Source organism: Phoxinus phoxinus, assembly GCF_949152265.1.
Source record: "Phoxinus phoxinus genome assembly, chromosome: 2".
In the NCBI taxonomy this organism is placed as follows: domain Eukaryota; kingdom Metazoa; phylum Chordata; class Actinopteri; order Cypriniformes; family Leuciscidae; genus Phoxinus; species Phoxinus phoxinus.
The window spans coordinates 29,863,244-29,891,072 of NC_136877.1; the positions used below are offsets into that span (position 1 = coordinate 29,863,244).

Genomic DNA, 27,829 nt, shown 5'->3' on the forward strand with positions numbered 1-27,829 from the left:
GTGTGTAAAATTTAATAGAGCTTTTTTTATTTATATATATATGACATTGAAACTTTGCGACCATGTGTAATGTAATGGTACTATTAGTTCTTGTTGATAAAAGAAATGAATACTTGCTCTGTTAATGTCCAGTGCACACATAAATGTGCATAATCTGTTGATTTGTGATGTTGAATATGGCTCGTCTTAACATTTGACAGCATCTGTGTTAGCTGTAGATGAAAATAAGCTTCTTGATGCCTGGATAAGCTTCTTTAAATCGTTACCCTCTGATCCTTCTTTGTTATTGGCATTTCTTATCCCCATCTGCCTAAATGTAATGCCTTCTGCCTTTATCAGCTGATTTGAGGCCAGCTTTTGCAGAATGTGTTGTTACCCAGCATGCAATGCTTCCTTTTGTAATCTAACGATGCTCTCTCCCTCCCAACCACCATCACACCACCCCCACCTGCTCCTTCCTGCTACCCTAGCCAATGAGGACAGCTTGTCAGAGGTATGCTACACCAATGTTTTGTCTTCCTTTTCTTTTCTTTTCTTTTTGTGTTTTGTTTGTCCTTTGTTTCATCTCACCCAGGTCGCCTTTCTAAAAACTGCAGTATTGTGGAGCGGGGGCCCCTCCCCCCAACCACCAGCAGCCACCACCATTCTACCTTCCCAGACCTACAGCGGCCCACCGCGGGCAGCCCATTCTCCCCTGCCCTCTCACTCACCCTTCCATCACATTCACCCTCACCCAGCCCCAGCTCAGCAGGGGATGTAAGTAGCTGTGATAGTCCACTACAGTTACTGAGACACAATTCAGACTTCCCTATCCCAGTGTTCACCGTGCTCACCAGTGACATCTAGCGGTAGCGGAGGTGAATTAAGAGTCTCCGGTAACTGAGAAACATTTATATTAGAGATTCATTGCCATTCACTCTCGTTCTCGTAATTCACTTCATTTCTTTTTTTGTCCCATGACATGTTTTACTTTTGTCAGTGATCTTACAAAGCAGACAGTCTTTATAGTAACTTAATAGGCTACTCTTGCAGGTTATATTCTTTCAATTTAGAAACTTTTAATATGAATGACTATGTAATTTCTATGCAAAATCTAAGAGACCAAGAGGCAGCTGTTTAACCTGGACCCACCAAACTTTTTTTTTTTTTTTTAAGCTCAATTTAGAATGGAGTAGAGACAATAGCCCCTTTCACAGCAAGCCCGGTAAATTGGCATAAAATGACCAGAACAACTTTTCTGGTAAATACACAAATGTGCTATTCACACAAGCAACAACGTTGCGTCTTTTTACTGGTAAGATACCATTTGCACATCAGTTCCCATAAACTCTGTCATGTCAGTCATCGGAAATGACCTATTTGATTCATCCACCTGGATGAGAAGTGCTTTAGTTTCACTTTAGTTACATTTTGTTTTACTTCTGAGTGACCGGCGTAAGGAGATCATCACACAGAACGTGGTTCTGCTCTTAAATGCATGAGGCACATAATAGTTCTGGTACTGGAGTCACTATAGTTCTCAATAGGACATTCAGAGAACAGTAGAAGGCAGGGTCTCGAGTGCGAGATGCGGCGCAATGGTCAGATGTTCGTCTAGTAAACCGCTCCGACAGAGCTTTATGATTGGCCCAAAGCAAACTTCTTAAGTCAGCACGGTGTAACCTCGTACGTTCTAAGAAAAGGTCCTATTCACACATGATCTCCTGATGGTAATTTACCAGTAGAAACTGTGTGTGAAAGGGGCTAATAAGTATCAGGTTTTGATTGATGAGTCCGTATTTGGCAGCTGATGTCATGAGATGGAGTGGGCAGCGTATCATATGTGATACTTGCTCACGTATAAATCATCTGGGTTTCATAAGGCATGCGTATCTGCCTGAAACGCCACAGTTCTGCTGCTCAGGACCCCTGATTTGATGCAGGGCTACAAAAACTTAGAGTGAATATTTGGTGAATATTACTAAGTACACCGAAAACCAGAAATTGGCTTCAAGACTGCTCAACTTTGTAAGTTTAGGTAGCCTCATGTCTTGCCACTTCATTTGTTTTCACTACTATGCATTCATTTCCACATTCATTTTAAATGTTCATGTTTTTGTGTGCATCACTTTGAATGCAGACTGTTAACTGTTATGTATTTCAGTACCATTCAGTACATGTTTTCTTTAGATTTTGCAGAAGGAAGATGCCATTGAGTGGCCAGGGACTCTTGCTATTGTCCATTCCTACATCTCCTATAAAGCAGGTGAGAAGGTTCACATACAACTGATGATACCTAGAACAGTCAACCTGCAATGACACAGAATGTGTTGTAAGATTGCTTAATTAGTTTAAAACGGAACAAAGTTTCTTTTTATGAGTCTGTTATGAAATATACAAGTAAATCTCTGATCTTTGGAAAAGCTGTCCTAGAACAGAATAGCAGCAACCACTTACTTTTTCTGGAGCTTTGGTACTGGCAGTATTTTTCCATTCATTTTCTTTATTCTTCAAGTCATGAACCAAACCAAACAGCTCTGAAATTAATTACAACAATACAAACTTGGATGTTTGACCAGTTTTATTTGCAGTGAACATCATTGTTCAGACGGTCATGAACATTCACATTCTGTCAGACACATTAACTAGCATTAATTAAAATTAAAATGTTTATCTAAATGAGGCTGAACTAAATAAGTCTCGATCCCCCAGAAGAACGTCAAAAACGTTGTAGAATGTAGCCCTCTTGTATTATGTTTTACTTCCAAAATTACAAAATAAAATCAGTCAGAGCTATAGAAATGTAACTTTATTTTTAGATGTTGCTGAAATTGGTCATACCATTGACATTACCTGTGCATTTGAAGTAAATATGTAAATGCTAGAAGGTTTTACTATGACAGTTGTTTTCGAAATTAACTAATCGTGAAAAGTTTTGATTATATCATTATATTTAGATCTATTCCCGTCTCATGAAATGTTGCAGCGATAAGCGTTGTAGTCGATAACCGACAGTCTGAGTGCATGAATGCAGTGATCTTGTCATTCGTTGTGCAGTGTAGACAGCGTCATTGATTAACGGGAGTTTTGGCGAGAGTCCAGAACTCAGTCACTGATAAACTCGCGCTGTGAATGCTGTTGATCAGATTTTGCAGAGGGGGTCTTTTGTCTCACTATTACGTCATAATGTGACAAAATCCAAAATGAGACCTCTTCGGAGCTTGGTTTTAATAAAAGCAGTTTTTGGACTAACGAGAAAGTAACAGAGGAGTTCTGAAACTTAAAGGATGTTTTTATAGTACAATGACCTCTTACATGTCAAAAGATCAAGGAAAATTCGATTTCTCAATTCATGACCCCTTTAATATTAAAGGGCACCCTTTTTACAAGATGTAAAATAAGTCTCTGATGTCCCCAGAGTGTGTATGTGAAGCCTGTTGTAGCGGACCCAGTCCGAATTTTGGCCAACATTTTTTTAGTTTTATGAAGTTTATTTTTCTTCACACAAAAGATGAAGCACAGAAAATCACCATAAGAGCTGAGTAAAACAGGAAAAGAAGTGCGCATTAAAGTCTTATCCATAAAATCTCTCTCTCCCTTGACTTATCATCAACATACACAGCGAATTACACAAAAACACTTTAAACAAATATATACAGACCTTTTCAGTGGGTGCTTAATAAACTGGTAAACTTTATATCTGTAAAACAACTCTGATGAACTGTAATAAAGTGTGCGCTTTGCGGCTCTACCTTTCATTACTGCCGTGACCAGTATCGATCTGGAGACTGTAAGTTGGATCACAAACACAACAGTTGGTACTGATCCATCCTCGAGTAACAACTTTTGGGCAAAGCCTGCTTTGTACGGACCCTCATTCACAAAGCAATCTGGTTTAAAATTATTTGCGCAAACATAAACGCATTTAGGTAGATTGGGGGGGTGCATTCCCTTCAAAAACAAAAGTAATCCACTGCGTCTTCAGCAGCGCAGATGTTGGGAGTAAATGACGACTGCTATGTTCATTCTTAAATCCAACAACAAAACACCTCAATCGCTTAGAAGACATTCTTGTCTACAGCTTCTCCAGTGTCGAAACAATGGCGGTCTGTGAAGAGCTCACTCAGAGCGGGTCTATGGTAATACGGCAGTGTCAGTCAACAGTCGTGGGCGGGGCTTGTGCAAAAGGACGTCACATTGCCCTGGATCTGTAAACGGGTTCTTCTGAGACCCTGCTTATGATTTTAAAAAAGCACTGGGTGGATTTTTATCAATACAGGGTGGTTTGTACACGCACTGCCAACACACATTTACTGTATTTTCAAACACCATGTAAAAGTGAATTTTGCATAATAGGTGCCCTTTAAAATAATGTAGAATCATTAAGAATTAACATGATCTGACCAAGAGCATATTTAGAAAATAACATTATACCAAAATTGACAAATGTGTTAAAAAGATATCTCTGACCTGCTCCCTGACCCCCTAAAGATCACTGTGTCGCTCAACAATCATGGTTGGTCTGTTTTGCAAAGTTTCTAAGGAAATGTTTAAAAAAAAAAAATTCCTGTGGGAGAAATGAATGGGATTTTTACTTCCAGAACTTTCTGTTGAGATTTACGCACACACTCATTTCCCCGCAGCTAAAGAGGGAGAGAAAGATCGCCTGAAGACATGGAGCACAGAGCTGCGGCAGGAGAGAGAGACACTAGAAGACCAAGTCGGACAGCTCAACAACTCTATAACGGTGAGAGAATTCTTAAGTTCATATCATCCCCTTTTCCTCTGCGCCATGAGTCATACCACTGGAATTACAAATCTAAATGTGATGTTAATTCATCCTCTATAACTATATGATGAGATTTTGGTTGTATGAGCACTGTGTCCTCCCTCTCCCTTCACAGAGATGTATGGACAGCAAGAACAACGTACTGGCCCAGCAGAGAGAGATGGAAGCTTCGCTTGAGAAGATGAAAGGGCTGGTGCGTCTGATCAGAGGGATCCAGTTGTCTCCCTTCATCTGCCCTGGGGTCATGGCTAACGGAGAAATGTCCCACAATGGAGCTTCCAAAGCCAGCAGCTCCAGTGCGGCCACGACAGACACAAACAACAACACAAATACCGCAACAAGCTCCTCAGAAGCTATGATTATAATTAGCCCCCTCACAAACACGAGCGATACCTTAAACCAGATCGCCACTAATAATAACGTAGAGGCTGCGAGCGCAAAGAGCGATGAGGGCATTGAGGAGAGCGCACAAATCATCAGCACGTCCAGAATCCGGAGCGAACCCACAAATACAAACGCCGCAGCTTTCAGCAATAACAGCAGTAACCAGGCAGTTCTGAGTACCAATGGAACCATGCCCACCGGGGAGGAGAGTACAAAAAAACATAAAAACAATAACAACAGTGACCTCAGCGTCATCCCACAGGCCCTCCTCGGCCCGATCGTACCCCTTACAGAAGTGACAGAGGGGGTAAAATAGCATTGACCACCCCGCAGCAGTTGGGGCCCAAAGCGTGCCAGTTAACAGTGTTGTTGTTTTATGTTGTTGTTTCATCTCTTGTATCTATGAGGGAAAGAAAATCCATAGTGCCATTTACTACATGCAGGAAGGAGGTTCCTAAAGTACCAGCAATGTGTATGCTAACGTATGCACACCGAAAAGATTTCTACAAAGAATAATGATATAGAAAAGAGTAATAAAATTTAAAGATATCACACCATTGTGTGCCTGATACAGTTGCCATAGCACCTCTGAGTGGGAAAGCTTCTGAAGGCTGGGTCGGGTAAAGGTCTCGTCCTGCTAGATGAGTAGTGCAGCTTCCTATCAGGTCCTGTAGCTCTGATCCAAGACATAAGATATGACGCGTCGAGGAGTTTAGTATCCGTTTTGTCTGTGAAACGCAGCCGAGGTGCAGTTGTTTCGTCTAGTTTTCTGTTGTAAAAACAGGTTCTTTATCACGCTGACAGAAATACAGGTCTTCCAGGTGTTCTGCTGGAGGTTTAACTATTATCATTTGCATTTGTCTACTTTGTGGTGATTTAAAAACCGAAAACAACATTTCTGTAAATATGTTTTGCTATTTTTACACATGACCTTATTTATAATTTTCTTCTTTCTTACAAAAATATTCTGTAGTTCTGTTCTGCCAAATAATCGATGCCACAGGGAACTGTTATTTTATGTTACTCTGAACATTAAATAGATATTTAAGAGTAGTAGAGTAGTATTTGTAGTGTCAGTCCTGAAGTGTCTGTGAGGTAAATTCTGACCATGCCTTATCTACTGACCAGATGTGATTTACTGAGTGCGCAGTTCAGGCGCAGTCACAGAAGGGAATGATTTGAGACTTCTCTCACGTCACTCTCACTCCCATTTCCACTTTTTCTTTCTTTTTTACCCAGACTGTAGCAGGGGTCTCATGCCTTGTCCAACGACTTACGAGGAATCACGCAGTCAGAAATATCCCGTAAAACCGGTGTGCCAGTAACGTTATGCTTATGGGCCAATTTAAGGGCTTCTGTTCTGTATCGTTTTAACACGCATGGTGTCACTTTACTTGGTGATAACACTGTTCTGTAAACCTGTCCAAAAGCACAACACAGCAGGCGTACGTTATACGTGCCTAGCGCAACTACTTCACCATTGTCTCCTAGGGGCTGTTCTGTTAACGCTTTACTTTCTTTACATTTCTCATTTCTCTAACGCTCTCTCACCGCTGTATATTTCAGTGTGTGACTGCACATGAACAAGCACAGACAAACACTTGTAACACCTGAGATACAGCTGCGGTAGCTTGAACACTGCATCATGTGCCAAGATGACACTTCCATAGTGTTTTGAAAAAGCACAAGAAATAATCCAGAAACTGGTGTCGAACACACAAGGGGTGCGTCGCTTTTGATAAGACAGAAATATCTATACATCTTCATTTCAGGTTTGTGAGTGTTTTCAATGCTGAACATGCAGCTCTGGCCTGCAGTAGCCTCTGTGTATTGGTTGCCTTAAGTTCTATAGACTATGTTAGGCTGTTTCATAGTAGTGTTATGACTTGTCTGTGTCTTAGTCAGTTGTCAGCAAAACGAGTGGGGTTTTTTTCCTTTTCCGTAACAGAACCTACTTTGTCATACAGTGTGTGATCATTCTGGTTGTGTTAGTCAGGACAGTGCCTGCGCTGCCTGTAGTGAATCTGAACTCTACACATAAGAACTCTGAAGAGCTTATGTCTTTTAACAATACACAAAATTAATTGCTGGTTTGTTCGTTCACGTTTTTATGAAAAGACTTAACTTTTAGTTTAAACGATTCCATTCCAGTCTGATGATCTGTGTATCTGTCCTTCATTTTATATCGCATTGAGTTTTCAAGAGGATACTAGTGCTGAAAACTACTCTTACCACCATCTTTCTACGGCAGAAATAGGAAGAGTAGTGTGCGGTTCCGAATTCAGCAAATGTTTCAACAGTCACAGAAGTATTCACACATTTTGTCTGATGAAAGTTAAGAAGTATTTCATCACAATTGCGAAAATTCCAAAGTAACATGCAGAGAAGCTGCGTTCTGTTTGGTGGTTTAATGGTGTGTCAGGTTTCTCTGTGCATTTAAAAAAAAAAAAAGAAATAAAAGGGAAAAGAGCCCTTACATAAATACTCATCAGATGTGACATTTGCAAATGTCATCTCCCGTCCTTTAGGGCCAAGAATCCTGAGGCCAGATGTGGCTAGTAGGACTGACAGAGCTTCTGTGACAGATGTTCTCTGATGAGATCTGATGGGAATCTACTGTCTCCTCATTCATGTTCCTTACACATAAGAATTGGGTATTGTGTCCTGAAGTGTGTGAAATCTGATTTCCTCAGATATTATAGTGTTTACCGAGAGCTCAGGCTTTTGTTCATGTTTTCAACACGCATAGTAATGCTTATGAAGAGTCACATTCTTACACCTCATGCTGTTACCTCATTCAGGTTGATGAAACCCTCAAGTAAAATCAAGGATAGATTATTGCAACGTGGAAGTATCCGTGCTTAATCTAATGTCCTTTACTATAAATTAAAAACACAATTTACATCAATTTGTTGTATAAAATTGTCTAGATTATTTCATAATGGTTTTTGAAAGGGATGTGTATTGCTCTTGTTTCATTTTTTTTAGTTTTCTAACATTTTTGTATGTTTTGTTTCTTAATCTTGTGTGTTGCCTGATGTCAGTTAACCTTTTCTCATAGAATTCAAGTCCATGTGTAAGTTATTTGAATATATAACTTCATGAATTCTTTCTGTTGAGGAGGCTGGTTATTACTGGAGCATTTGATCAATTTGTATTTATTTATTTTTACCATTTTTGCTAAATAAAATTGTAAATTAAAGTCTGTCTCTCTAGATTTTTCTCTCTAGATGCGTTTTACATTGAAACAACAAATGGATATTTTAATACTTATACTAATATACATGTAAAGAATACAACCACAATAAATTAGCCATACTGTAACCCATTTTGGAAGAAAACAATTCTCCACAGAGTGAATTGTGCATGCTGCCAGCATATAGAAAGTCTAAAAACAGCCGCCTAAAATGGAAAATATCATATAATTGGTTCTGTTCCCTCATGACATTTCAATCTCATAGAGGCACATAAGAATGAAATTGGATCAAAACAGCATCAAAATACCAAGTCACAAGACATAGATCATCTGCCAGACAGATCATGCCATTTTAGGCACGACTTAATACTAGACAAGAATGAATCCAGTGCCTATAAATATGCATTTATGACTTCTCACACACAAAATAAGACTGTTGCACTGAAAGGCTGCTACTTAGAGTAATAGTGACGCAAAAGCTGTACACTGAGCTCAAGCGGTCAAATGGATCCTTTATAGACGTTAAAGGACTTTCTCTTAAACCAGTTTAATGCACAGAGAGTGGGTATCAACATTGCTTTGTTTTTACATCAGCATCTGGCTCAAGCAGTGGCAAAAGTTGGAGTTGGGACTACCTGTTTGTCCGTTTTAACAGTCATTGTTTGGTGCTGCCAGAGGCACATACATAACACACTGCTGTTTGACATAAACATACAAATAATACTGTCCATGACAGTATTTGGACACCCAAAAGGGACTTGTTCTTCTCTGAAAGGTAGTCATACCAGGACACAGCACTATAGTTGTCGGCTGTGAACTGCATTTAGTCCTCCCCGTCACCACTGCATGGTTTTACTCCGTGTGAGTTTGTTTTTGAGCGCATGTCTCATCTGCAACATCCGTGAGCGCTTGTCCATAGCCAGCAGGTGTCGCTGAAACTCCTGCCGCACTTCACACACCAGCTGGCCGAACACAGCCTCCACTGCTGAAGTGTCCTCTGCCACAGACAGCTCAAAGAAACTGCACCTACATCACCAGTGAAACCTTAACTTTAACACACACAGCAAAACCTTCACATCCAAATAGTAAGTGATGTAACAGGGCCATTGATGATCATCTAATAAGTGTGCTTAGAATTTTGACTGGTAGTGAATTGAATATCTGGTAGTGTCGTGAAGTGGTTATCTTAATATTATGACAAAATTCTGTAGTAATCCATGGAGTGTATAGGAATTCATTGTAATTATTATAATTAAATATATGTATATTATTGTTAATATTATTATGAAATATTACTATAACTATATATTATTGTTTTGCCCAAAAACAAGGTGAGTGAATATTTAATTGGAAATGCATATGGGTCATTCTGTCATTTTGACTTGCGGTAGTAATACAAAAATGCAAAAAAAAAAAAAATGTATGAAGCTACATTGCCCTTCAAAAGTTTTGGATCAGATAGATTTTTAATGTTTTTAAAAGAAGTCTCTTCTACTCACCAAGGCTACATTTATTTGATTAAAAATACAACAACAAAAAACTAATATTGTTAAATATTATGACAATTTAAAATAACTGTTTTCTATTTTAATATATTTTAAAATGTAATTTATTTCTGTGATCAAAGCTGAATTTTCAGCATCATTTCTCCAGTCTTCAGTGTTACATGATCCTTTAGAAATCATTCAAATATAAGGATTTAAAGTCCGCGTGAACCGGAAGTTGCAAACGACTTTTCTCAAGTGTTGTGACGCATTTCCGAGTGAAACGGAATATTGAACAGAGGGCAGGGTTTTACTTTATCGCTCCTCCTCTCCATCTCTCGCCCATAGCAGAGTAACGGTTTGAGGGGAATGGTTAAGCGTTTAACCAACCCAAGCCGTCAAGCCTATGTCATCAGAAAAAGACCCATTCCAGAACCGGAAGTAACTTTTCAGACTTTGATTAAAGATAACTTCGGCAAACAATTTTTTTCCGTGTATTAACTTGCACGGATTAATTGTTCACCACAAGACTAGTAATATCTGCTAACAAAGTAAATAGGGTCAATTTTGATTTCATGCCGACTTTAATGCTCAAAAAAATATTCATTATTATTATAAATGTTGAAAAAAGTTGTGTACAATTTTTTTTCAGGAACAGCATTTATTTGAAATGGAATCTTTTGTAACATTATAAATGTCTTTACTGAACTTTTGATCACTTTAATTTACTTACTGACCTCAAACTTTTGAACAGTAGTGTTCGATGTTACAAAAGCTTTCTATTTCAGATAAATGCTGTTCTTTTAAACTTTCTATACATCCTGAATCCTGAAATAAAAATGTAAATAACTGTTTTCAACATTGATAATAAAGATAAATGTTTCTTGAGCATCAAATCATCATCATATTAGAATGATTTCTGAAGGATCATGTGACACTGAAGACTGGAGTAATGAAGCTTTCATCAAAGGAATAAATTACTATATTCACATAGAAACAGCTGTTTTAAATTGTAATAATATTTCACAATATTATTGTTGTTTTTGTATTTTTAATCAAATAAATGCAGCCTTGGTGAGCAGAAGAGACTTATTTAAAAAACTTCTGACTGGTAGTGTACGTCTAACACATGTAAATAGCATGACTGATTCACACATAAAAGATTTATGAAGAACACATGGAATATCAAGGAATTCAATTATTTTATAAGTAACTTTATTTTACAGTGTCCTTGTTACACATGTTACATGTAGTTACTGTAGTAATAACTATAAATTATGCATAATTGCATGCAACTAACCTTAAACAATCCCTAATCCTAACCCTATAGTAAGTACATGTACCGGTAGTTAATTTTTAATACTCAGTACTTAAATGCATAATTACACTAACACAGACACATTAAAATAAAGTGTGTGACCAAAAACCACACTCTACTGGGTTAATTTGACCCTCTTTAAGCATTCTAGGCTTAAACAATTCAGTTATATTAACCTATATTTGTATATACTTCATACTATCAAACTATCTTACTATCATAAACCTGTGCAGTTATCAGTGAGAGCAAAGCGTACTGACCTCAGGTCCGAGGCTAAAACCTGTCCCTCATCCGTCCTCACCACTCGGCCGTTTTCCATGTCACATTTATTGGCAACAATGACTGTTGGAATACCTGGAAGACACGCAAAGACATACACAGAGTGAAGTAATGGATGCTGTAGCTCTGAAGAAGAACAGACTACCATTAAAATGACAGTACCTGGTGATAGATGGTATAATAAAAGACTGCAGTGTTGTGATACTTTCTCTCTCTCTCTCTCTTTATCTCTTTCCACGTATCTATCTATCTATCATTAACAAACTCACACTCACAGACTGCAGTGTACTATATTAAGAGTTCATGCCTGAGGTGAAATCTCTGAACTGAGACCAATTAAGGCAGGATGAGTCACACTGATGGATAACAGCGCTATCCACTAGTTGGAGGGTCCGTACACATAAACATGACGGCTCGAAAAAGTGCTAATAACAGAACATTGTTACTATTTGTCCTCAGTCACTATGCTCCCAGAGTGATCATTCGCAGTCTGATCGGCCTTACCGAGCGTTTGTTTAACGTGGTCAATCAGTCTCTTCAGGCGCGACACAGCCTCAAAACTGCTGCGATCCGTCACGGAGTACATGATGAGGAACCCATCACCCCATTTAATGGAACTCTCCAGAGAGGACACAGCAGGTCCTACACACTCCTGAACACAAACAGATTCACACATTTGAATAGTTCTTCATCTCCTGCATGTGAGTGAATGTGTGCGATGCAGTGAGGATAGAGATGACGCACATCTAGATTTTCACAGATGTGATTTTGAAGGCAATTCTGGAGCACAAAGGATGTGAACTAAATTCCCACAAACCAAAACCTCCTGCTTCTCAAATGGAGTTTCCAATCCCGGTCTTTGAGTCCCCCCGCACTGCAGCATTTTGTCATTATCTAAAAGGATAGTTAAGCCAAAAATGAACATTATGTCATTATTTACTCACCCCTATGTTGTTCCAAACATTTATGACCTTATTGGGACCTGTGGAACACAGAAGATGATATTTTGAAATGTGATATTTTTGTCCATATAATGAGTCAATGGAGTCCAAAGTTATTTTGGACCCCACTGTCTTTCATTGTATATAAGGGGGGAAAAAATCATACAATGCTTTAATGTGGTCTATACTGTATGGACAGAAAAAAAAATTGTGTTCCGCAGAAGAAAGAAAGTCATACAGGTTTGGAACGACAAGAGAATGAGTAAATGATGGCAGAATTTTCATTTTTGGATCAAATATGCCTTCAACACACCTGATGTATATCATCAGCTCATAAATACTGGGTGTGTCACATAAGGGAGTCATCCAAAATATCAGACCCGCTACTCTACTGCACTCACACAGATGGTAATGCTTCACCCTAATCCTATGAATTAACATGTGCTGCTCTCTACTGTGTAACATGATCAATGGCAGGCAGGCTGTTAAAGCCGCTCCACCAGCCTGAGATTCAGGATAGACATGAAAGGAAAGGAATGGTTCAGAGAGTCCTGCGTCTCATCAGCCGTTTCCCGTTTGACAAGGCAAGATCATCCTTTGGATAAACATGCATGTAGAACAGCACGCCGGCAGATGCACAGTCACAAAGAGATGGTCCCTTAAGGTAAGAGGCAATACTGTAAAATCTCATCTCAAGTACACTGTACCTTATTAACAGTGTCTAAAATCTCCAGTTCAATCGCCTCCTTCTCCACGATTTTCTGACACCTGTAGGTGACCTCTGAGACACAAAAAGTATATGGCATGTCATGATGCACAGCACAGAACTCATTGGCAAAGCAGTTACACAAATGTACAGCGTGAAAACGGCTATATTCTGTTGCTTTACAATGATAGGGGATGTATGTTTTCACATGGTCAACAGATCATCAGTATGTATTTAATTTGTGTTACCCCTTTTATGTTCATACTCTCCAATAAAACGCCTGGTGATGAATCTGACACACAGAGCTGGAGTTCAAAAGAGAAAAACAGTTATTACAGTCGTCAAGATATAATATATAATCATTGAACCCAATAAAACACTGCAGTGTTACCTGTCTTCCCACAGTTATCTCTTCCCAGCACAACGAGCTTCGCCCTCAGCATCTTCCGTACAGACTCTGACATGATAACTGATAATATTATATCTGAATAGTATTAACACTCAGGCAATAAATGACCGCAGCCAATTATGTAACAGGTACGAATTTTCCCTCGGGTTAAGCGTGGCTAAACTTGGATAAATGCTAGACATGACAGATAACTGCGGCATAAGTGCAACTCTGAATCTAATACACAGTTAAAATAAAAGGCACAGTGTTAAAGAACAAAACAAAGCCATCCAGAAATGCTTACTTTGCTCCCGAAAGTTGTTAAAAGTGCGAAGCTCAAACGAGCAGCGCTTGACTCTATATCATTGCCGCTCATATGCTGCAGATTCTGCTGCTTCTGCGCTCTCCGGATGTCTTCTTTTAGTAATGACATTAGACACACACACACACACACACACACACACACACACACACACACACACACAGCGGACAGCACGTCATTGTTCAGCGCGGTCTCTCTACTTATTCCACACATTCATCACCGGGCTCGACTGGGAGACTCATTAAACAACCATCTGATTTATCGCCCTTGACAGTCGAGCCTCCGGAGCAGCAGTCTACTTGGTCTTGCCGCCAACAAAACCATTAATTAACCAGGGCTAAAATTAAAAGCTTTATATTCTGGCCCCGATATATCTTTTTACTCAGATTAAATAGCATCAGTGGGATATCTGTGAGGACGAAACTCATAACAGGTAAGTGCTTCTGATGGTACATGATGTAAACAAAATTAACTATTTTAATCTGAAAAGAGAGATCATAAATAACTAACAAGAAGTTTGCCTTGTTTGGAAAGTAAGCTATTAAATGCAAGTTTTGAAACAAATATGACAAATATATATAAACAGACTGTTTAGGTGTCATTTATTGATTTCTTCTTTTTACAGGTCTATGTTTTTTTTAAATATATATATATCAAAAAGGATGTTAAAATGATAATAATCTGTAATAAAAGCCCCTGTATATTTTCATATAATTCCTAAAGTACTGAAGTTTTAAAAAAAAAAGACTCCAGCTTTGTGTTTTGTGTGTGTGTGTGTGTGTGTGTGTGTGTGTGTGTGTGTGTGTGTGTGTGTGTGTGTGAGAGTGTGTGTGTGTGAGAGTGTGTGTGTGAGAGAGAAATGTCTCAAGAGTTTTTCCTTCTTCAGCATTCTTCAAAATATCATATTTTGTGTTCTGCAGAAGAAAGTCATACATGTTTGGAACGACATGAGGGGAAGTAAATGATAAGTGACCATTTTCATTTTGGGTGAACTATCCCTTAAAATTTCTGTCATTAATTACTCACCTTCGTTCTGAACCCGTAAGACCTTTGTTCATCTTCGGAACACAAATTAAGATATTTTTGTTGAAATCCGAGAGGTTTCTGAACCAGCCATAGGCAGCAATGTCATTGCAACTTTGAAGACCCAGAAAGGTAGTAAAGACATCGTTAAAATAGTCCATGTGACTACAGTGGTTTAACTTTAATGTTATGAAGTGACGAGAATACTTTTTGTGAAGAGAAGAGAAGAAATCGTTGTAAAAAGTCGCTGTTTTTGTTAGTTTTTTTGCACACAAAAAGTATTCTCGTCGCTTCATAACATTAAGCTTGAACCACCGTAGTCACATGGACTATTTAACGATGTCTTTACTAGCTTTCTGGGCCTTGAAAGTGAGTATGGGGAGGCTGCAGACCTGGAGCCGGTAGATATAGGACCCAAACAGTTTTACGCCCCTGACAGTTTTACGCCCCTGTTGTTCCTGATGCGTCCAGTAGGGGGAGGTTGTACAGCGAAACGAATTGAGGTATGTTTTAATCTTTTTTAAAATTAATTAATTAATTTATTTTGTATTGCAAATGAAAGGATACAGACATTAACAGTGAGAAGAGGAAAAAAAAAAACAAAAAAAAAAAAAACAAGGGGGGTACAAAAGAGATTGAATTAGGCTACACAAATCAATACAATATTACATTGTCAATAAAAAATTAAAGGTTCTTTACAACAGACTCGAGGATATTATTTGTTTTAGAAACCTTTGAGTTTAAAGGTTTTGCCATTGGATGGTTCTGTCTTTATGCAGAATGATGAAACTTGCCCAGAATTTACCAAAAAGTTCAGGACGATCTGGCTTAAATTTATCTTACCACGTATGTAGGACACTGTTTTGTAGCTGTGTGACGATCAATAGAGAATAGTACAGCAGATATTAAATCGAGGATCCATATGATTACACGGTACTGTATGTCTAATGGTCTAAATATGGTTAATATCTAAATGTAACTTTATATAAATTCACAACAACATATTTCACTTAGTCTCCATATAAAAACATACGGTGAGTAGGCCTATAACTGCAGTAGGTCATATCATTACTTGTCATAACACGTAGTTGATCCAACTATGTGTATTTTTAATTTTTCAATTCACAAAAACAAAAGTCTTCTGTAGGCTGAGTGAAGAGAGTGAACACCGACTGAATGTCTGCATCTATTTTTCTATTTTAATCCGTGCAGATCTACACTGTAGCGTTTATATTTAAATGAACAAAAACCACAAAATTTTCAAGTCTATGGACGGGTTATTAATGTGTTAGCGTCGATTTAATGATAGTTATTTCGCAGTATATCCCCCTACTGGACGCATCAGGAACAACAGGGGCGTAAAACTGCCAGGGGCGTAAAACTGTTTGGGTCCTATATCTACCGGCTCCAGGTCTGCAGCCTCCCCATATAGTTGAAAGTTGCAATAACGTTGCTGCCTATGGCTGGTTCAGAAACCTCTCAGATTTCATCAAAAATATCTTAATTTGTGTTCCGAAGATGAACAAAGGTCTTACGGGTTTGGAATGACATGAGGGTGAGTAATTAAAGACAGAAACTTAATTTTTGGGTGAACTAACCATTTAACAACGAAAAAATATTTTGGCACAGGCAATGTCATGTGTATTAACGATTAAAAATGGTGAATCCCAAATTCCGTCCTAGCTGAAATTATTTTGGACGAGTTCCAGTCGAACTCTTAGAGCCTCTGGATCGACAGTGTCAGTGGGATCGATATCCTCCCCTGATTGGTCCGTGGCCTCAGTCCTCTCAAAAGTCCAGGCATCAAGGCCGGACTGCAGGGAAATATTATGTAGCACGCAACAGGCCTGGATGATATGGGAGCATTTCTCTGGGGAATACTGCAGGTAACCCTTTGCCCCATCCAGGCACCGGAAACGTGTCTGAATGGCTCTGAACGTGCGGTCCACAATCTCGTGTGTCGTTGTGTGGGCCAGGTTATAGCGGTAGTCAGCAGGGGACTCCGGACTCTGCACTGGAGTCATCAGCCACTTCTTTGGAGGGTAACGGTTGTCACCTGGAGGCCAGAGACAGAAAACTCAATGACATTTTCACATGTAAACAATACCATATAATTCTTTGGGAATGTCAAGAAAAAGTCTCACTATGGGTCTTACCTAAAAGCCAACCTTCGTCATTGTCTTGCTCTTCAAACAGCTTTGCCACACTGGACTGCTTAAAGACAGCTCTGTCTGTCAGACTACCCGGCCAATGTGTCTCAGCGCTCAGCAGCAGTCCTCTGGCATCACATACTAATTGGCAATTGATTGAGTGAAATCCTTTTTTATTTACATAGGAAGAGTCATCTGCATTGGGAGCTTTAATGGCTATATGTGCACAGTCCACTACTCCCATGACATTGGGAATTCCTGCTATTCTGTAAAACTCCTCTTTAGACTGCTGCCTGGTGGCCTCATCCCTAGTGAAGCCAATAAACTCTGGGGCTTTCTCAATCAGAGCTTTGGTGACATTAGACACACAACGACTCATGGACGCCTGGCTGATGCCAATCGCATCTCCCATCTTGCTCTGGAAGGACCCGGTTGTGTAGAATCCCAGCGCTGCGAGTATCTGAACATCTGGACTAATGGCTCGTGACCTCTGTGTCCGTCTCAACAAGCTGTCCTTTAGTAGTTCCACCAGGTAATAAATGAACTCACGTGGGAAGCCGAATGTTGTCAGCAGAAATTCATCCGACACGGTCTCGATATCAAATCGATCCAGTGTTTTGTGTCCTCGACCATGCAGCAGCAGGTCACAGTCTAGGATTGCAATAGAGATTGCCATTCCACACACTCAGGAGGACCTATGGACAAATGCCACATGTGAATGTCAGCGAGTGTCATGCAATGCCGTGTCAATAACTAAACCATCCACAACCCACATACACTTGGCTACTTTTGAATGATATATAGTAATTAATAACATTCGCAATTCATAGAAAAACAATTAGTATGGGAACGAAACGTGCTAAATGTTTATGCATGCAGAGCTGCATTGATTTCTTCAGTGCGTGGCTGCTAACACAAGCCTAGAGCCTATCCATTCCCAAATCATATATTTTTTAACAGCATTTATCTCAAACTGAGCTGTTTAAATCAACCAGTTTGTCGCCTGGTAACCAGCACAGTAAGTTACAGTATTTTACACAAAAACGAACGCAATTAACTCTTGATATAAATTATCTCCCGGTGAATAAATTGTCTATCTATTCGAGGACAACAAATGCAGTGGAAACAGTGCGAATGACTAAAAACGTTACCAGCACCGGTGATTGTTTGTGTACGCCGACATTGAAATGTGACGCCACAGCCTTAACACATTTCCAGTTCACTATTAGCATTTTCGATAGTTGTTGTATTCGTTGCTTTTGATAACAAATTTAGAGCGGGGAGATGCATATTAAAATATACCATATTATATGGCCTATTATAACAATTGCATACAGTTATCAGATGTATTTAACCATTTTTCACTAAATAACGAAAGTGGTGTGGTTGAATCGGTACATTCCGGACGGACACGTCATTCCTGACCCAGCCAAACAAGCAAAATAAACAAAAATGGGGCGCCCGTCAGTGTGTGATGTTGTGGTGCTACGATGTGATTAATTGAAAATAAAGGATCGTTTAGGCTGTATTTGACCGTTTCACACAATCAGCTACGGTGAATTGCACCGTTAACGCCATACTCTGCGTGTTATCAGTTGAATCTCCACTCTGTGATGAGCTGTAAGTATGTGCCGCGTGTTTTGCTAAGGTGTTAGCATTGACTTCACAGACATACAGATGATTGTAAACAACTTGAGATGTTTGGCTGTCGAAAACAAATGGCGAGTCTGCTGTTTCAAATCTCTATTCGGATGAACTCACTGTCAGTTGACATTGATTGTTATAAATCTGTTTTTGAAGAGAAGAGTGCTGTTGTTATTGTTTTCTATTGAGTAAGTTACATGATTAAATGCTTAGAGGCGAGCTGTCAGAGATGTGACAGTATTAATGACAATAAGACATCAGTGAATTCGTTTATCATTACTATTATTAAGGTGGGATTGTGCAAAAGATGACCCTACCACCATATTGTTTTTTTTCTTTTGACTATAACTGTTAACGTTAACGTTACATGGCACAAAATCCCACCTCAACACGTTTGGTAAATGGCTATGCTCTTTTTTTCATGTCATCTGAATATAAAAAATTTTACTCAGTCGAAACAGTTTTGAGGTTAACTGATCTAATTGTATATCTGTGGAAAGTATTGATCTGTCATCATTGTAGTAAGTTGAATATCAAAGGTTTTCGTGTCTTTGTTAATGAAGGATTTGTAGACAAATTCATGTTTTTAGATTTGTGGAGTATACAAATATTGTCAAGTTTTTACTTTAATGTGAAAAGATTAAAGAATACCCTAGTGACATGCTATTATTATCTCATAATAATAACGTTATTATATTGTGTTTATTCAGTAATTCCACAAGTTAGATGTTCATTTCAGACATCTTGGCTATTCATAAAAGCTATTGGATAACTCTGTGAAAAACGTTCAGTTTGAATTCAGTGTTATTATTGACAACTTCAATTAAAATATAATCAAATAAAAATGCATTCATGTGTCTGTTGTCAGTAATCGGATAAACTGGGATTCTGGTTTGTCTGTCATCAGTTATTCAAATATTTAACAAAATTGTCATCAAAGAATTTAAATTAGAATAGATTACTTAGTATTTTACATTAATTATACATTAATGACACTATTTCACTTTATATTAAGCAAAAGTCATTTATACATTCTGTAAAAGTTTACCCATGGAGTGAAGTAAGATGGCCTCTTTGAATAATTTATATTAATTTCCCTTGATAACACTTTGGCTGATAAATTGTCATCTTGTAGATGTTGTATCTGAATATGTTATGATTCTAAAATATTTAAAAATAGAAAAATGTTTTACATTGTTCTTAAGGGGACATCTTCCCCTACTAATTGACTTGATTTTTAATTATGCGTGTTGTATAGGCCTACCTTTTCGATTACTGTACTATTATCTGTAAAGTATATAGGCTCTTCCACTGTTTCCTGAGAAAACTGTCTTTCATTTGTATGTCTTAGGCTTATGCGACAATGGATAGTGATCTGAGCCCACAGGACAAGAAAGACTTGGATAAATTCATCAAATTCTTTGCCTTGAAGGTGATTGCATTAACCAATACATCATGAAATCTGGTCTCCCAGTCGACACAGAGTGATGATGTACTTGGTTTTACCTGTGTGTCTCTTTCAGACGGTGCAGGTTATAGTTCAAGCCCGACTTGGAGAGAAGATCACCACTTGCTCATCTTCATCACCGACCGGTTCAGACTGGGTAAAACACGTTCAGGATGCTCCTTTTACAAAGAGCTCTGTTTTCTGTACATCATAACTAACATGAACTCTGTTTGTCTGTGTCTCTTTATGTTCTCTCTCAGTTTAATCTGGCAATAAAAGACATCCCTGAGGTGACTCATGAGGCAAAAAAAGCTCTTGCTGGACAGCTGCCTGGCATCGGCCGATCCATGTGTGTGGAGATCTCCCTCAAAACCTCAGAGGTCTAGTCTTCGTCTTTGTTCACTCTCTATATAATAACAGTATAATGATAAACATGAAACAAAATGTTTAAAATGCCTAAGATTTTTACTTGGGTATTAATACGTTGTTTACCAATGCAGGGAGACTCCATGGAGCTGGAGACATGGTGTTTGGAAATGAATGAAAAGTAAGCACTCTGATCCCCTACACATTCAGATGTCAACTGCTCTGTGTAGAGGTTGGTACATTAACAACATATACCAGGACATAACTACGGTTTGGACTTTTTTCCAGGTGTGATAAGGACATTAAAGTGTCCTATACAGTTTATAATCGTCTGTCTCTGCTGCTCAAGTCTTTACTGGCCATCACAAGGGTGACACCTGCTTACAAGCTTTCACGTAAACAAGGCCATGACTATGTCATACTCTACAGGTACTCAACACACTTCCTTCAATGCTCCACAATGTAATAATGCATGATTTCATGCAGGGAAAACATGTCCAATCAGATTTTGATACATTTCTTGACACTGTTATTGAACTGAATTTAATCAACACTGAAGTGACTTGAGCTGAATATTATTAAATTACATTATTGCTGTCTGTAGAGCTGCTTATAGCTTGTTTCATCATTTAATTAACTTTGCACTTGTTGAACTAAACTGAATCCACACTGAACTGATTTTGAGCTGAATATTGACACTATTATCTTCTGTAGAGCTGCTTTATATTTGAACTGAGTTCGTTTCATTATTACTGAACTCTGCAACATTCACAGTGTTGAACTAAATAAAGAATAATGACACTTTTTTTAGAGCTGCTTTACAGCTGAAATTGTATTTGTTTAATAATTAAAGAACTTTGCAACATTAATACTATTATTTCTTGTTTATTACTGTGAAGCTGCTTTGAAGCAATCTGTATGGTATAAAGCTCTATATAAATAAATGAATTGACTTGACATTATCTTAATAATATCTATTTGATAGGATCTATTTTGGAGATGTCCAGCTGACAGGTCTCGGGGAAGGTAATACTGTGAGGAGCAAAATAGTAATAAATGTTGTGTAGATATTCTCTATTCTAGAGCTGTGTATTTATTCAGATTCTTCACGTCTCTCCGCAGGGTTCCAGACAGTGCGAGTGGGTATTGTAGGCACTCCCATAGGCACCATCACTTTGTCCTGTGCATATCGCATTAATTTGGCCCTCATGTCTTCAAGGTATGCATTACAGCTTCCCGTATGCAACACGTTTAAAAGATTGGGCATTCTGGTTGTAGTGGTTTTGTGCTAGATGTCTAGTGTTTTGTGTTTTTTCACAGGCAGTTTGAGAGGACAGGCCCCATCATGGGTATTATCATTGATCATTTTGTGGAGCGACCCTTCACTAATATGGCACACATGCATCCTTGCAGTTACAGGTGTGAAAAATCAGAGTCACAGAATAGATACTCTACTGTTTAAATGTTTGGGGTCAGTAAGATTTTTGTTTTACAATGTTACCAAAAATGTTATAAAAAAATGTCTATTTCATATAAATGCTGTTCTTTTTAACTTTCTATTAATCAAAGCGTTCAGGGGGGAAAAAATCCACAAATACTAAGCAGCACAACTTTTTTCAGCATTGATGATATAGCAGTATAGAACCTCATCAGTATTGTTTTTAAAAAAATAGTTTTTTATATTTTGTTTTTACAGTAGAAAGTTGTATAATAGACCTATGTAATAGTGTCAGCTGTATAGAGCTTTTTTAACAATGTTTAATATATAAATATGTTTAAATTTGTGGGGGGTTTCCAAGCACTCAGGACAGATTTCCTCACCGTCACATCCCCAGTTGGATTTAAACTGTTAATACCAGTGTCTCACTTCAATGATAGTACAGAGATTCAAACTGCTAACTGCTCTCTTAACCCCTGGCCTCATACCTCCTCTTTTCTTATTTCTCTCTTAGAGCTCCTGGAGAAGATGAGGGAGGGACTTATGCAGGAATAGAAGACTCTCAGGAGGTGTGCACCACATCCTTTTCCACCTCCCCACCATCACAGGTAATGCCGTCACTATCACCTACTCATCTGTCCCATCAAAAGTAACCCTTTTACCACCATCTTTGTGCAGGTCAAGCCTCAATACAGGTGCAGTGCAGCCTGTCATTTAGGAGATTAACTGTTAACCTCTCATAAAGGATAAACGGTTTTCATTCGCGAGTCTCATTCTGTGGTTATCATTCTTTAAATGTGATTAGGATTTTTTTTTTTTGTATTCCACCAGTCACGAAAATGATCTGAGACGGTTGTGTAGAGATTAGTGTTGTTATTGTAAACTAAAAATAGAACAAATAGTTTTCAGTATTTGAAAAAACTTAAAATAAAATGTTTGCCTTGGAAACTAACTGAAATAAGTTGAAGTACTAAAATCACTAAAACTGAAATAAAAATAAATTAAAGTCAAATAGATATATATAAAAAAAACGGTCCCACTTTATATTAAGTGGCTTTAAGTACAATGTACTTCTTGTGTTCATGTTTTATTGTAAAACACTTTTGCTGCTATTGCGGTGTGATACGGGTAAGGTTAGGGACAGGTGTGGTGGTATGGTCAAGTTTAAGGGTGGGTTAAGGTATAAGGGAAGGGTCAACAGTGTAATTACAAATGTAATTACATACATTAATTACAGCTGTAATTACATGCAGGTATTTTAAAAATATAAGTACAATGTAAAAACATGTATGTACACAATAAGTCCATTGTATCAAATTATTAATTTCAATGTAAGTACATAGTACTTAAAGCCACTTAATATAAAGTGGGACCAAAAAAACAAATAAAAATAATAAAGTTTTTATTATAAAGTTTTATTAAAGTTTTATTATTATAAATAATAAAGTAATAAACTTAAGTGTAAACTAAAATTAAAATGAAAAATGAAAGTTTAAAAATAATATTTCAAAATATTAATAAATATTAAAATAGTATATGAATAATACTAAAATAACACTGGTCTTGCTGTACTGTGTCGTATTGCAGGGTTCAGAAAACAAATGTTAAAATACGGTCATAAAATACCATTTATGTGGCCATAGCATCAGATTCTCTCTCTCCCCATTATCTCTTTCTGTGGTAGTGCTTTCATTTCTGTTGCCCTTGTTTTTCTTCCTTCCTTTCTCTCTTTCTTTCTTTCTGTGTGCATGTAGTGTGCGTGTACTGTAAGTAAGGCACATTTTAAGACACCTAAGCCGGCTCTGATGGCCACACTGAAGGTTCCCCTCATGGGGCTTGGCATCTCACAGCAAGTGAGTCCAGTGTGTGTGTGTGTGTGTGTGTGTGGTTACACGCATGCAGCTGGTAGAATAATTACAAAGAGTGTGTGTGTGGCCTGGCCCAGTAACCTATATTCCACTGCTTACCCTTCATAACCTCGTATAACCTTTTAATTTAGAGGGTTATACAGTAATACCCATCCAGATTGTTTGCACACTGCAATCGCTGCTGCCTTCTCCTTGAGCTCACCTGCCTGCTGTTTAATTTGAATTATTATTGTGTTTGCTCTGACCACTTCTCTGTTCCCTCTTGCTCTCTGCTCTGCAGTGAGGTTAATACAGGACCGGACTTTAAAAGGGCATTGACTAAATCCATTGACTAAAAAGTCTGACATTTGACTCCCAATGTGACATGAATCTCCCTCTGTCTCTCAGCTGTACAGCTCTCGTCTGTCATATCAGACTCCTGCCCTGGGAACTGTGGATTTGTGCCATCCTACGACTTGTACTGCTGCTGTACATCCTCACCAGGTACGGCCAACACACATGCAGGGGCTCCACCCTCACTGTCCTGACTTCATGCCCTTCATCCCCTCTGATGTAGACAGGCTGCTGGGAATTACTGTCTACAGAATTGTGTGTGTATGTTTGACCATGTGTGTTTCTCTACCTAATCAGATGGTTGTGCCGGGTAAAGAAGGTGGAGTCCCACAGGTGCCGGCTCAACCTAGTCATGGCACTGCAGCTGAGCACGGTCGTATCCCATCATGCCCCACTGGACAGTCCCATCAGCCGGCACCGCCCACATCCTGTGGCAGGTAAGAGTGTGAAGAGATTCTGTTCTGTACTGATTTTTTTATTTTTTTTATTCAGCGACGTTTGAATCCATGTTTGTGTGTGTGTGGTAGCGAGGTGAAGACTCTGTGCCCTTCTGATGCTCCAGAGACAACCTTTACTAGGAAAGTTGGAGCTTTTGTCAACAAAGCCACCACACAGGTTAGAATACACAACAAACATTCCATCATCAGTTAATATTCTTTGAATTTGTTTGCATATTTTCATATTATAAAATCATTTTCTGCATTTACATGAACTACTGATTACCGTTTAAAAGTTTGAGGTCCGTCTGTGAGGTTTTTATTGTTTTTGAAAGAAGTCTCTTATGCTCACCAAGGCTGAACTCAAAAAAAAAAATACATCATTAAATTTTGTTTTCTATTTTAAATATTTTCATTACTCCAGTTTTCAGTCGCATTATCCTTCAGAAATCATTCTAATCTACTCTTTGATGAATAGAAAGTTCTAAAGAACAGCATTTATTTAAAATGATAATCTTTTCTTAAATTAAAAACACAAATTTAATGCAACATTGCTGAAAAAGTTTCCTTTTTTTTTCACCCCAAACTTTTGAATGATAGTGTATATATTAAGCATGCTTTTTTTAAAAATAATAATTAGCCAAGACTTGCTAATAACATATATAAGTATATGATATATAAAATGTTACTGATAAGTGCAGTATACACTGAGAACAATGTACTCATGTTTAGTGAGAGGTAAAAAATTGCCCAAACACATTATTTAAAATGTCTAAGTAAACTTTTTAAACATCTGGTTCAACATAAGCCACTTTTTTTAAGGTGATGTTTAAAAGTGTAATATGTAGAACACTGTCTTATTGACTGCGGTAAGCTATTCCAATAATTACTCTCTATTACAGACAGCCAAAGTGGTTCACCTAAATGGCACCTCGCAATCCCCTCTAATGATAGACCTAGTACCAATGCCACAATCCGTCCTCTTTTTTTATAAATTCATTTAACGGAGGTGGGGCAAGCCTGCAAAATGCATTCTGACGTGTTGTGTACATGTGTTACTCCAGGTGACGACAAACAGTCTGGATCTTCCTTTTGCTGCGTTCGCTCCAAGAGTCTATGACCTGGAGGAGAACGACCCAATGGTATACTTAAGCAAACCCACTACATGTCCTGAGCGTGCAGCTGCGTCCTCCACTGTCTCTTCATGTTTTTCTCTGTTTGCAGGTGCACCCTCCTCCATCCCCGGCCCCTTCATCTCCTTTGCAAGGCAGCCTGCACTCAAACAGCTCGAGCCACAGCGGGGGACAGCCACACGACGACTTTGTCATGGTTGACTTTGTAGGTGCACCACAACATGATATACAAAAATAGTTATCAAGATCTACTTTCCTCTAGAGATATCGAGAGCTATGTTGCAGCGAGCGCATTGAAAGGCACAGAACTAGCAAAACATTAAGTGAATGAGGACTGATCAGAATCATTAGAGGTTTGACAGCAAAAGGGAGTTTATCAAGCCCTTCACAGAGCATCTAGTGATCCAGACAAGTCAATAATTCATCTAAAAAGAACCTTAGACTCTTGACCTGAGAGACAGATGATTGATGTTTAATAAATCTAAAGAAGACTTTACTCTTCTGTATTTTTATTTAATAAGTACAGTGTTAAATGATGCAGTATCCCATGCCAAATGGACTCCTTTGAAGCTAGTGAGTGTTGCCTCAGAGCGGCCCAAAGAGACCTGCTTGATCATGTTCTTTTTTTAAAGTCTGGTAATGCATGACAGAGCATAACTGTGTTGATCAAAGCCATTGATTATTGAGCTAAAAATCAATACAGATGTTACTAGAGAGATAAAACCAGAAAATACCATCTTGATTTGTGGGGGCAGCTGGGACATGAGAATTGTACTATGAAACCAATTGTGTAAACGAGCAAGTATTTATTTAGTCAAACCTTCTTAGAAGTACAAGGTAAAAGACAGATATGGTTCGTATTGTGTTTAAAGACCAGTTCTGTGTTTATGTGTGCCGAACAGAAACCAGCATTCTCTAAGGATGACCTTCTGCCAATGGATCTAGGCACTTTCTATAGAGAGTTTCAAAACCCTCCTCAACTCGCAAGCCTGTCCATCGATGTCAGCGCTCAGTCTATGGCTGAGGACTTGGTGAGAAACAAACACATATTTGCGTCACAGCACATTCTGAACAGTTTTGCTGTCTAAATGGGACAGGATGACAGGGTTGGTGTTAAAATCATAATTTAAAAAAATAATAATTGTGTGGATACTAAAATTAAGAATTTTTAAATAATTGCAAGTATTATTTAAGTGTAGTTCTTTTAGAAACTGAATCTGAATCATACAAACTATATGGGTGACTGATTCATTATATTCATGTCGTAGTTTTAACATCTGTAACATTATGATGAGTTAAATGTTTGGTAAAGTGAATGTATTTGAATTTGTATATGAATGTATGTTTGCAGGACTCTCTTCCAGAGAAACTGGCCATTTATGAGAAAAACATTGATGAGTTTGATGCATTTGTGGACACCTTACAATAGAACAGAACAGAGATTGCATCCTTCACAACCTCTTTACTCGTCCTGCTTCCTTCACTGAGGCGTCAATCTTTTCATTAACGATGTTTTGTGTCAGTTTTACCATGTGCAATGGTCTATGAAGAGAATCATCATTAAGGAAAAAAAGTGAACTGAGGTAGAGTATTAGAGGAATCCACTGGCTTGGTGACAGCATCTGTTAAAGGAAGAGCGACATTAATTCTCCCACCCTTGTATTTATTAAGATAGCAGAACTGTGTAAGTAATGCTCACTGTAATGAATGTATAAACCTGTACCAGCCTTTATTTTTGTTTTGCTCATTATGACAACACATCCAGCACACTGACTAGTCACTGACGCAGATTTCTGAAGTCTTTACAGCATCAGTGTGAGGGAAAATCTAAGAAAATATGTCCAGGTTTGTTTTATAGGCTTACACATGAATGACACTACAGTGAACATTGACAACAGTGAATTGTGAGTCTGTCTGCTTACCTGCTTCCTGTAAATGCATTTTACCATAACTTTTCAAACTTTCTTTAAGTAGGGACAGTTTATCATTACTACTTGTCAGGTCTTTGAATGGTGAGGAATGTTTTTTCTTGTGTTTTTTTTAAGCTTATGTTGGCAAGTCACTAGGAGCTGGACCTTCTTTAATTATTTTAAGTGTCATCTTTCTTCCCCTCACTTTGTTAATAAGGCATGTAAATGTTGTGTAATAAACTGATTTATTTCACACAGCCTATTTCTCTCTCTCTGTCTCTCTCTCATAAATCC

The 27,829-nt window shown here is 38.3% G+C and overlaps 4 protein-coding genes across 15 annotated transcripts in view; 2 read left to right on the plus strand and 2 right to left on the minus strand.

The window, feature by feature from the left end:
* phf21aa (PHD finger protein 21Aa) overlaps positions 1-8,351 on the plus strand; it is a 27,074-nt gene extending 18,723 nt beyond the window's left edge. For 6 of the 9 annotated variants that reach the window (XM_079604106.1, XM_079604102.1, XM_079604105.1 and 3 more), the window contains 4 exons: positions 471-493; positions 2,170-2,245; positions 4,623-4,726; positions 4,884-8,351. In XM_079604106.1, the coding sequence (XP_079460232.1) occupies positions 471-493; positions 2,170-2,245; positions 4,623-4,726; positions 4,884-5,468 (788 nt within the window). In that variant the 3' untranslated portion in view covers positions 5,469-8,351. Of the gene's footprint in view, positions 1-470; positions 757-2,169; positions 2,246-4,622; positions 4,727-4,883 lie in introns of all 9 variants that reach the window. The other 3 variants (XR_013796563.1, XR_013796561.1, XR_013796562.1) reach the window with 3 other exon arrangements.
* Positions 8,323-13,882, minus strand: LOC306993974 (ras-related and estrogen-regulated growth inhibitor). 2 transcript variants are annotated; one of them, XM_079604229.1, is made up of 7 exons: positions 13,769-13,877; positions 13,468-13,533; positions 13,325-13,381; positions 13,078-13,151; positions 11,934-12,081; positions 11,411-11,504; positions 8,559-9,374 (listed from the first exon to the last, which is right to left on the minus strand). In XM_079604229.1, the coding sequence occupies exons 2-7, from the start codon at positions 13,517-13,519 to the stop codon at positions 9,185-9,187; spliced, it is 615 nt and encodes a 204-aa protein (XP_079460355.1). In that variant the 5' UTR covers positions 13,520-13,533; positions 13,769-13,877; the 3' UTR covers positions 8,559-9,184. The 2 variants fall into 2 exon arrangements, with proteins under 2 accessions (XP_079460354.1, XP_079460355.1); XM_079604228.1 differs by having other exon boundaries at positions 8,323-9,374; positions 13,468-13,882.
* Positions 13,883-14,371: 489 nt separating this feature from the next.
* harbi1 (harbinger transposase derived 1) lies at positions 14,372-18,158 on the minus strand. 2 transcript variants are annotated; one of them, XR_013796585.1, is made up of 4 exons: positions 18,111-18,158; positions 16,966-17,654; positions 16,408-16,865; positions 14,372-14,784 (listed from the first exon to the last, which is right to left on the minus strand). XR_013796585.1 is itself a non-coding variant. In XM_079604181.1 (3 exons), exons 2-3 carry the CDS (start codon positions 17,633-17,635, stop codon positions 16,489-16,491), a joined length of 1,047 nt encoding a protein of 348 aa, XP_079460307.1. In that variant the 5' UTR covers positions 17,636-17,654; positions 18,111-18,158; the 3' UTR covers positions 16,286-16,488. The 2 variants fall into 2 exon arrangements, 1 of the variants encoding a protein (XP_079460307.1); XM_079604181.1 differs by lacking the exon at positions 14,372-14,784 and having other exon boundaries at positions 16,286-16,865.
* On the plus strand, positions 18,129-27,796 carry atg13 (ATG13 autophagy related 13 homolog). 2 transcript variants are annotated; one of them, XM_079604152.1, is made up of 18 exons: positions 18,342-18,579; positions 19,955-20,035; positions 20,127-20,207; positions 20,311-20,430; positions 20,551-20,597; positions 20,705-20,845; positions 21,402-21,442; positions 21,539-21,635; positions 21,737-21,835; positions 22,369-22,462; positions 23,609-23,707; positions 24,110-24,205; positions 24,353-24,492; positions 24,583-24,670; positions 25,557-25,634; positions 25,717-25,830; positions 26,528-26,656; positions 26,977-27,796. In XM_079604152.1, exons 2-18 carry the CDS (start codon positions 19,967-19,969, stop codon positions 27,052-27,054), a joined length of 1,611 nt encoding a protein of 536 aa, XP_079460278.1. In that variant the 5' UTR covers positions 18,342-18,579; positions 19,955-19,966; the 3' UTR covers positions 27,055-27,796. The 2 variants fall into 2 exon arrangements, with proteins under 2 accessions (XP_079460279.1, XP_079460278.1); XM_079604153.1 differs by lacking the exon at positions 23,609-23,707 and having other exon boundaries at positions 18,129-18,579.
* The last annotated feature ends 33 nt before the right edge of the window (positions 27,797-27,829 follow it).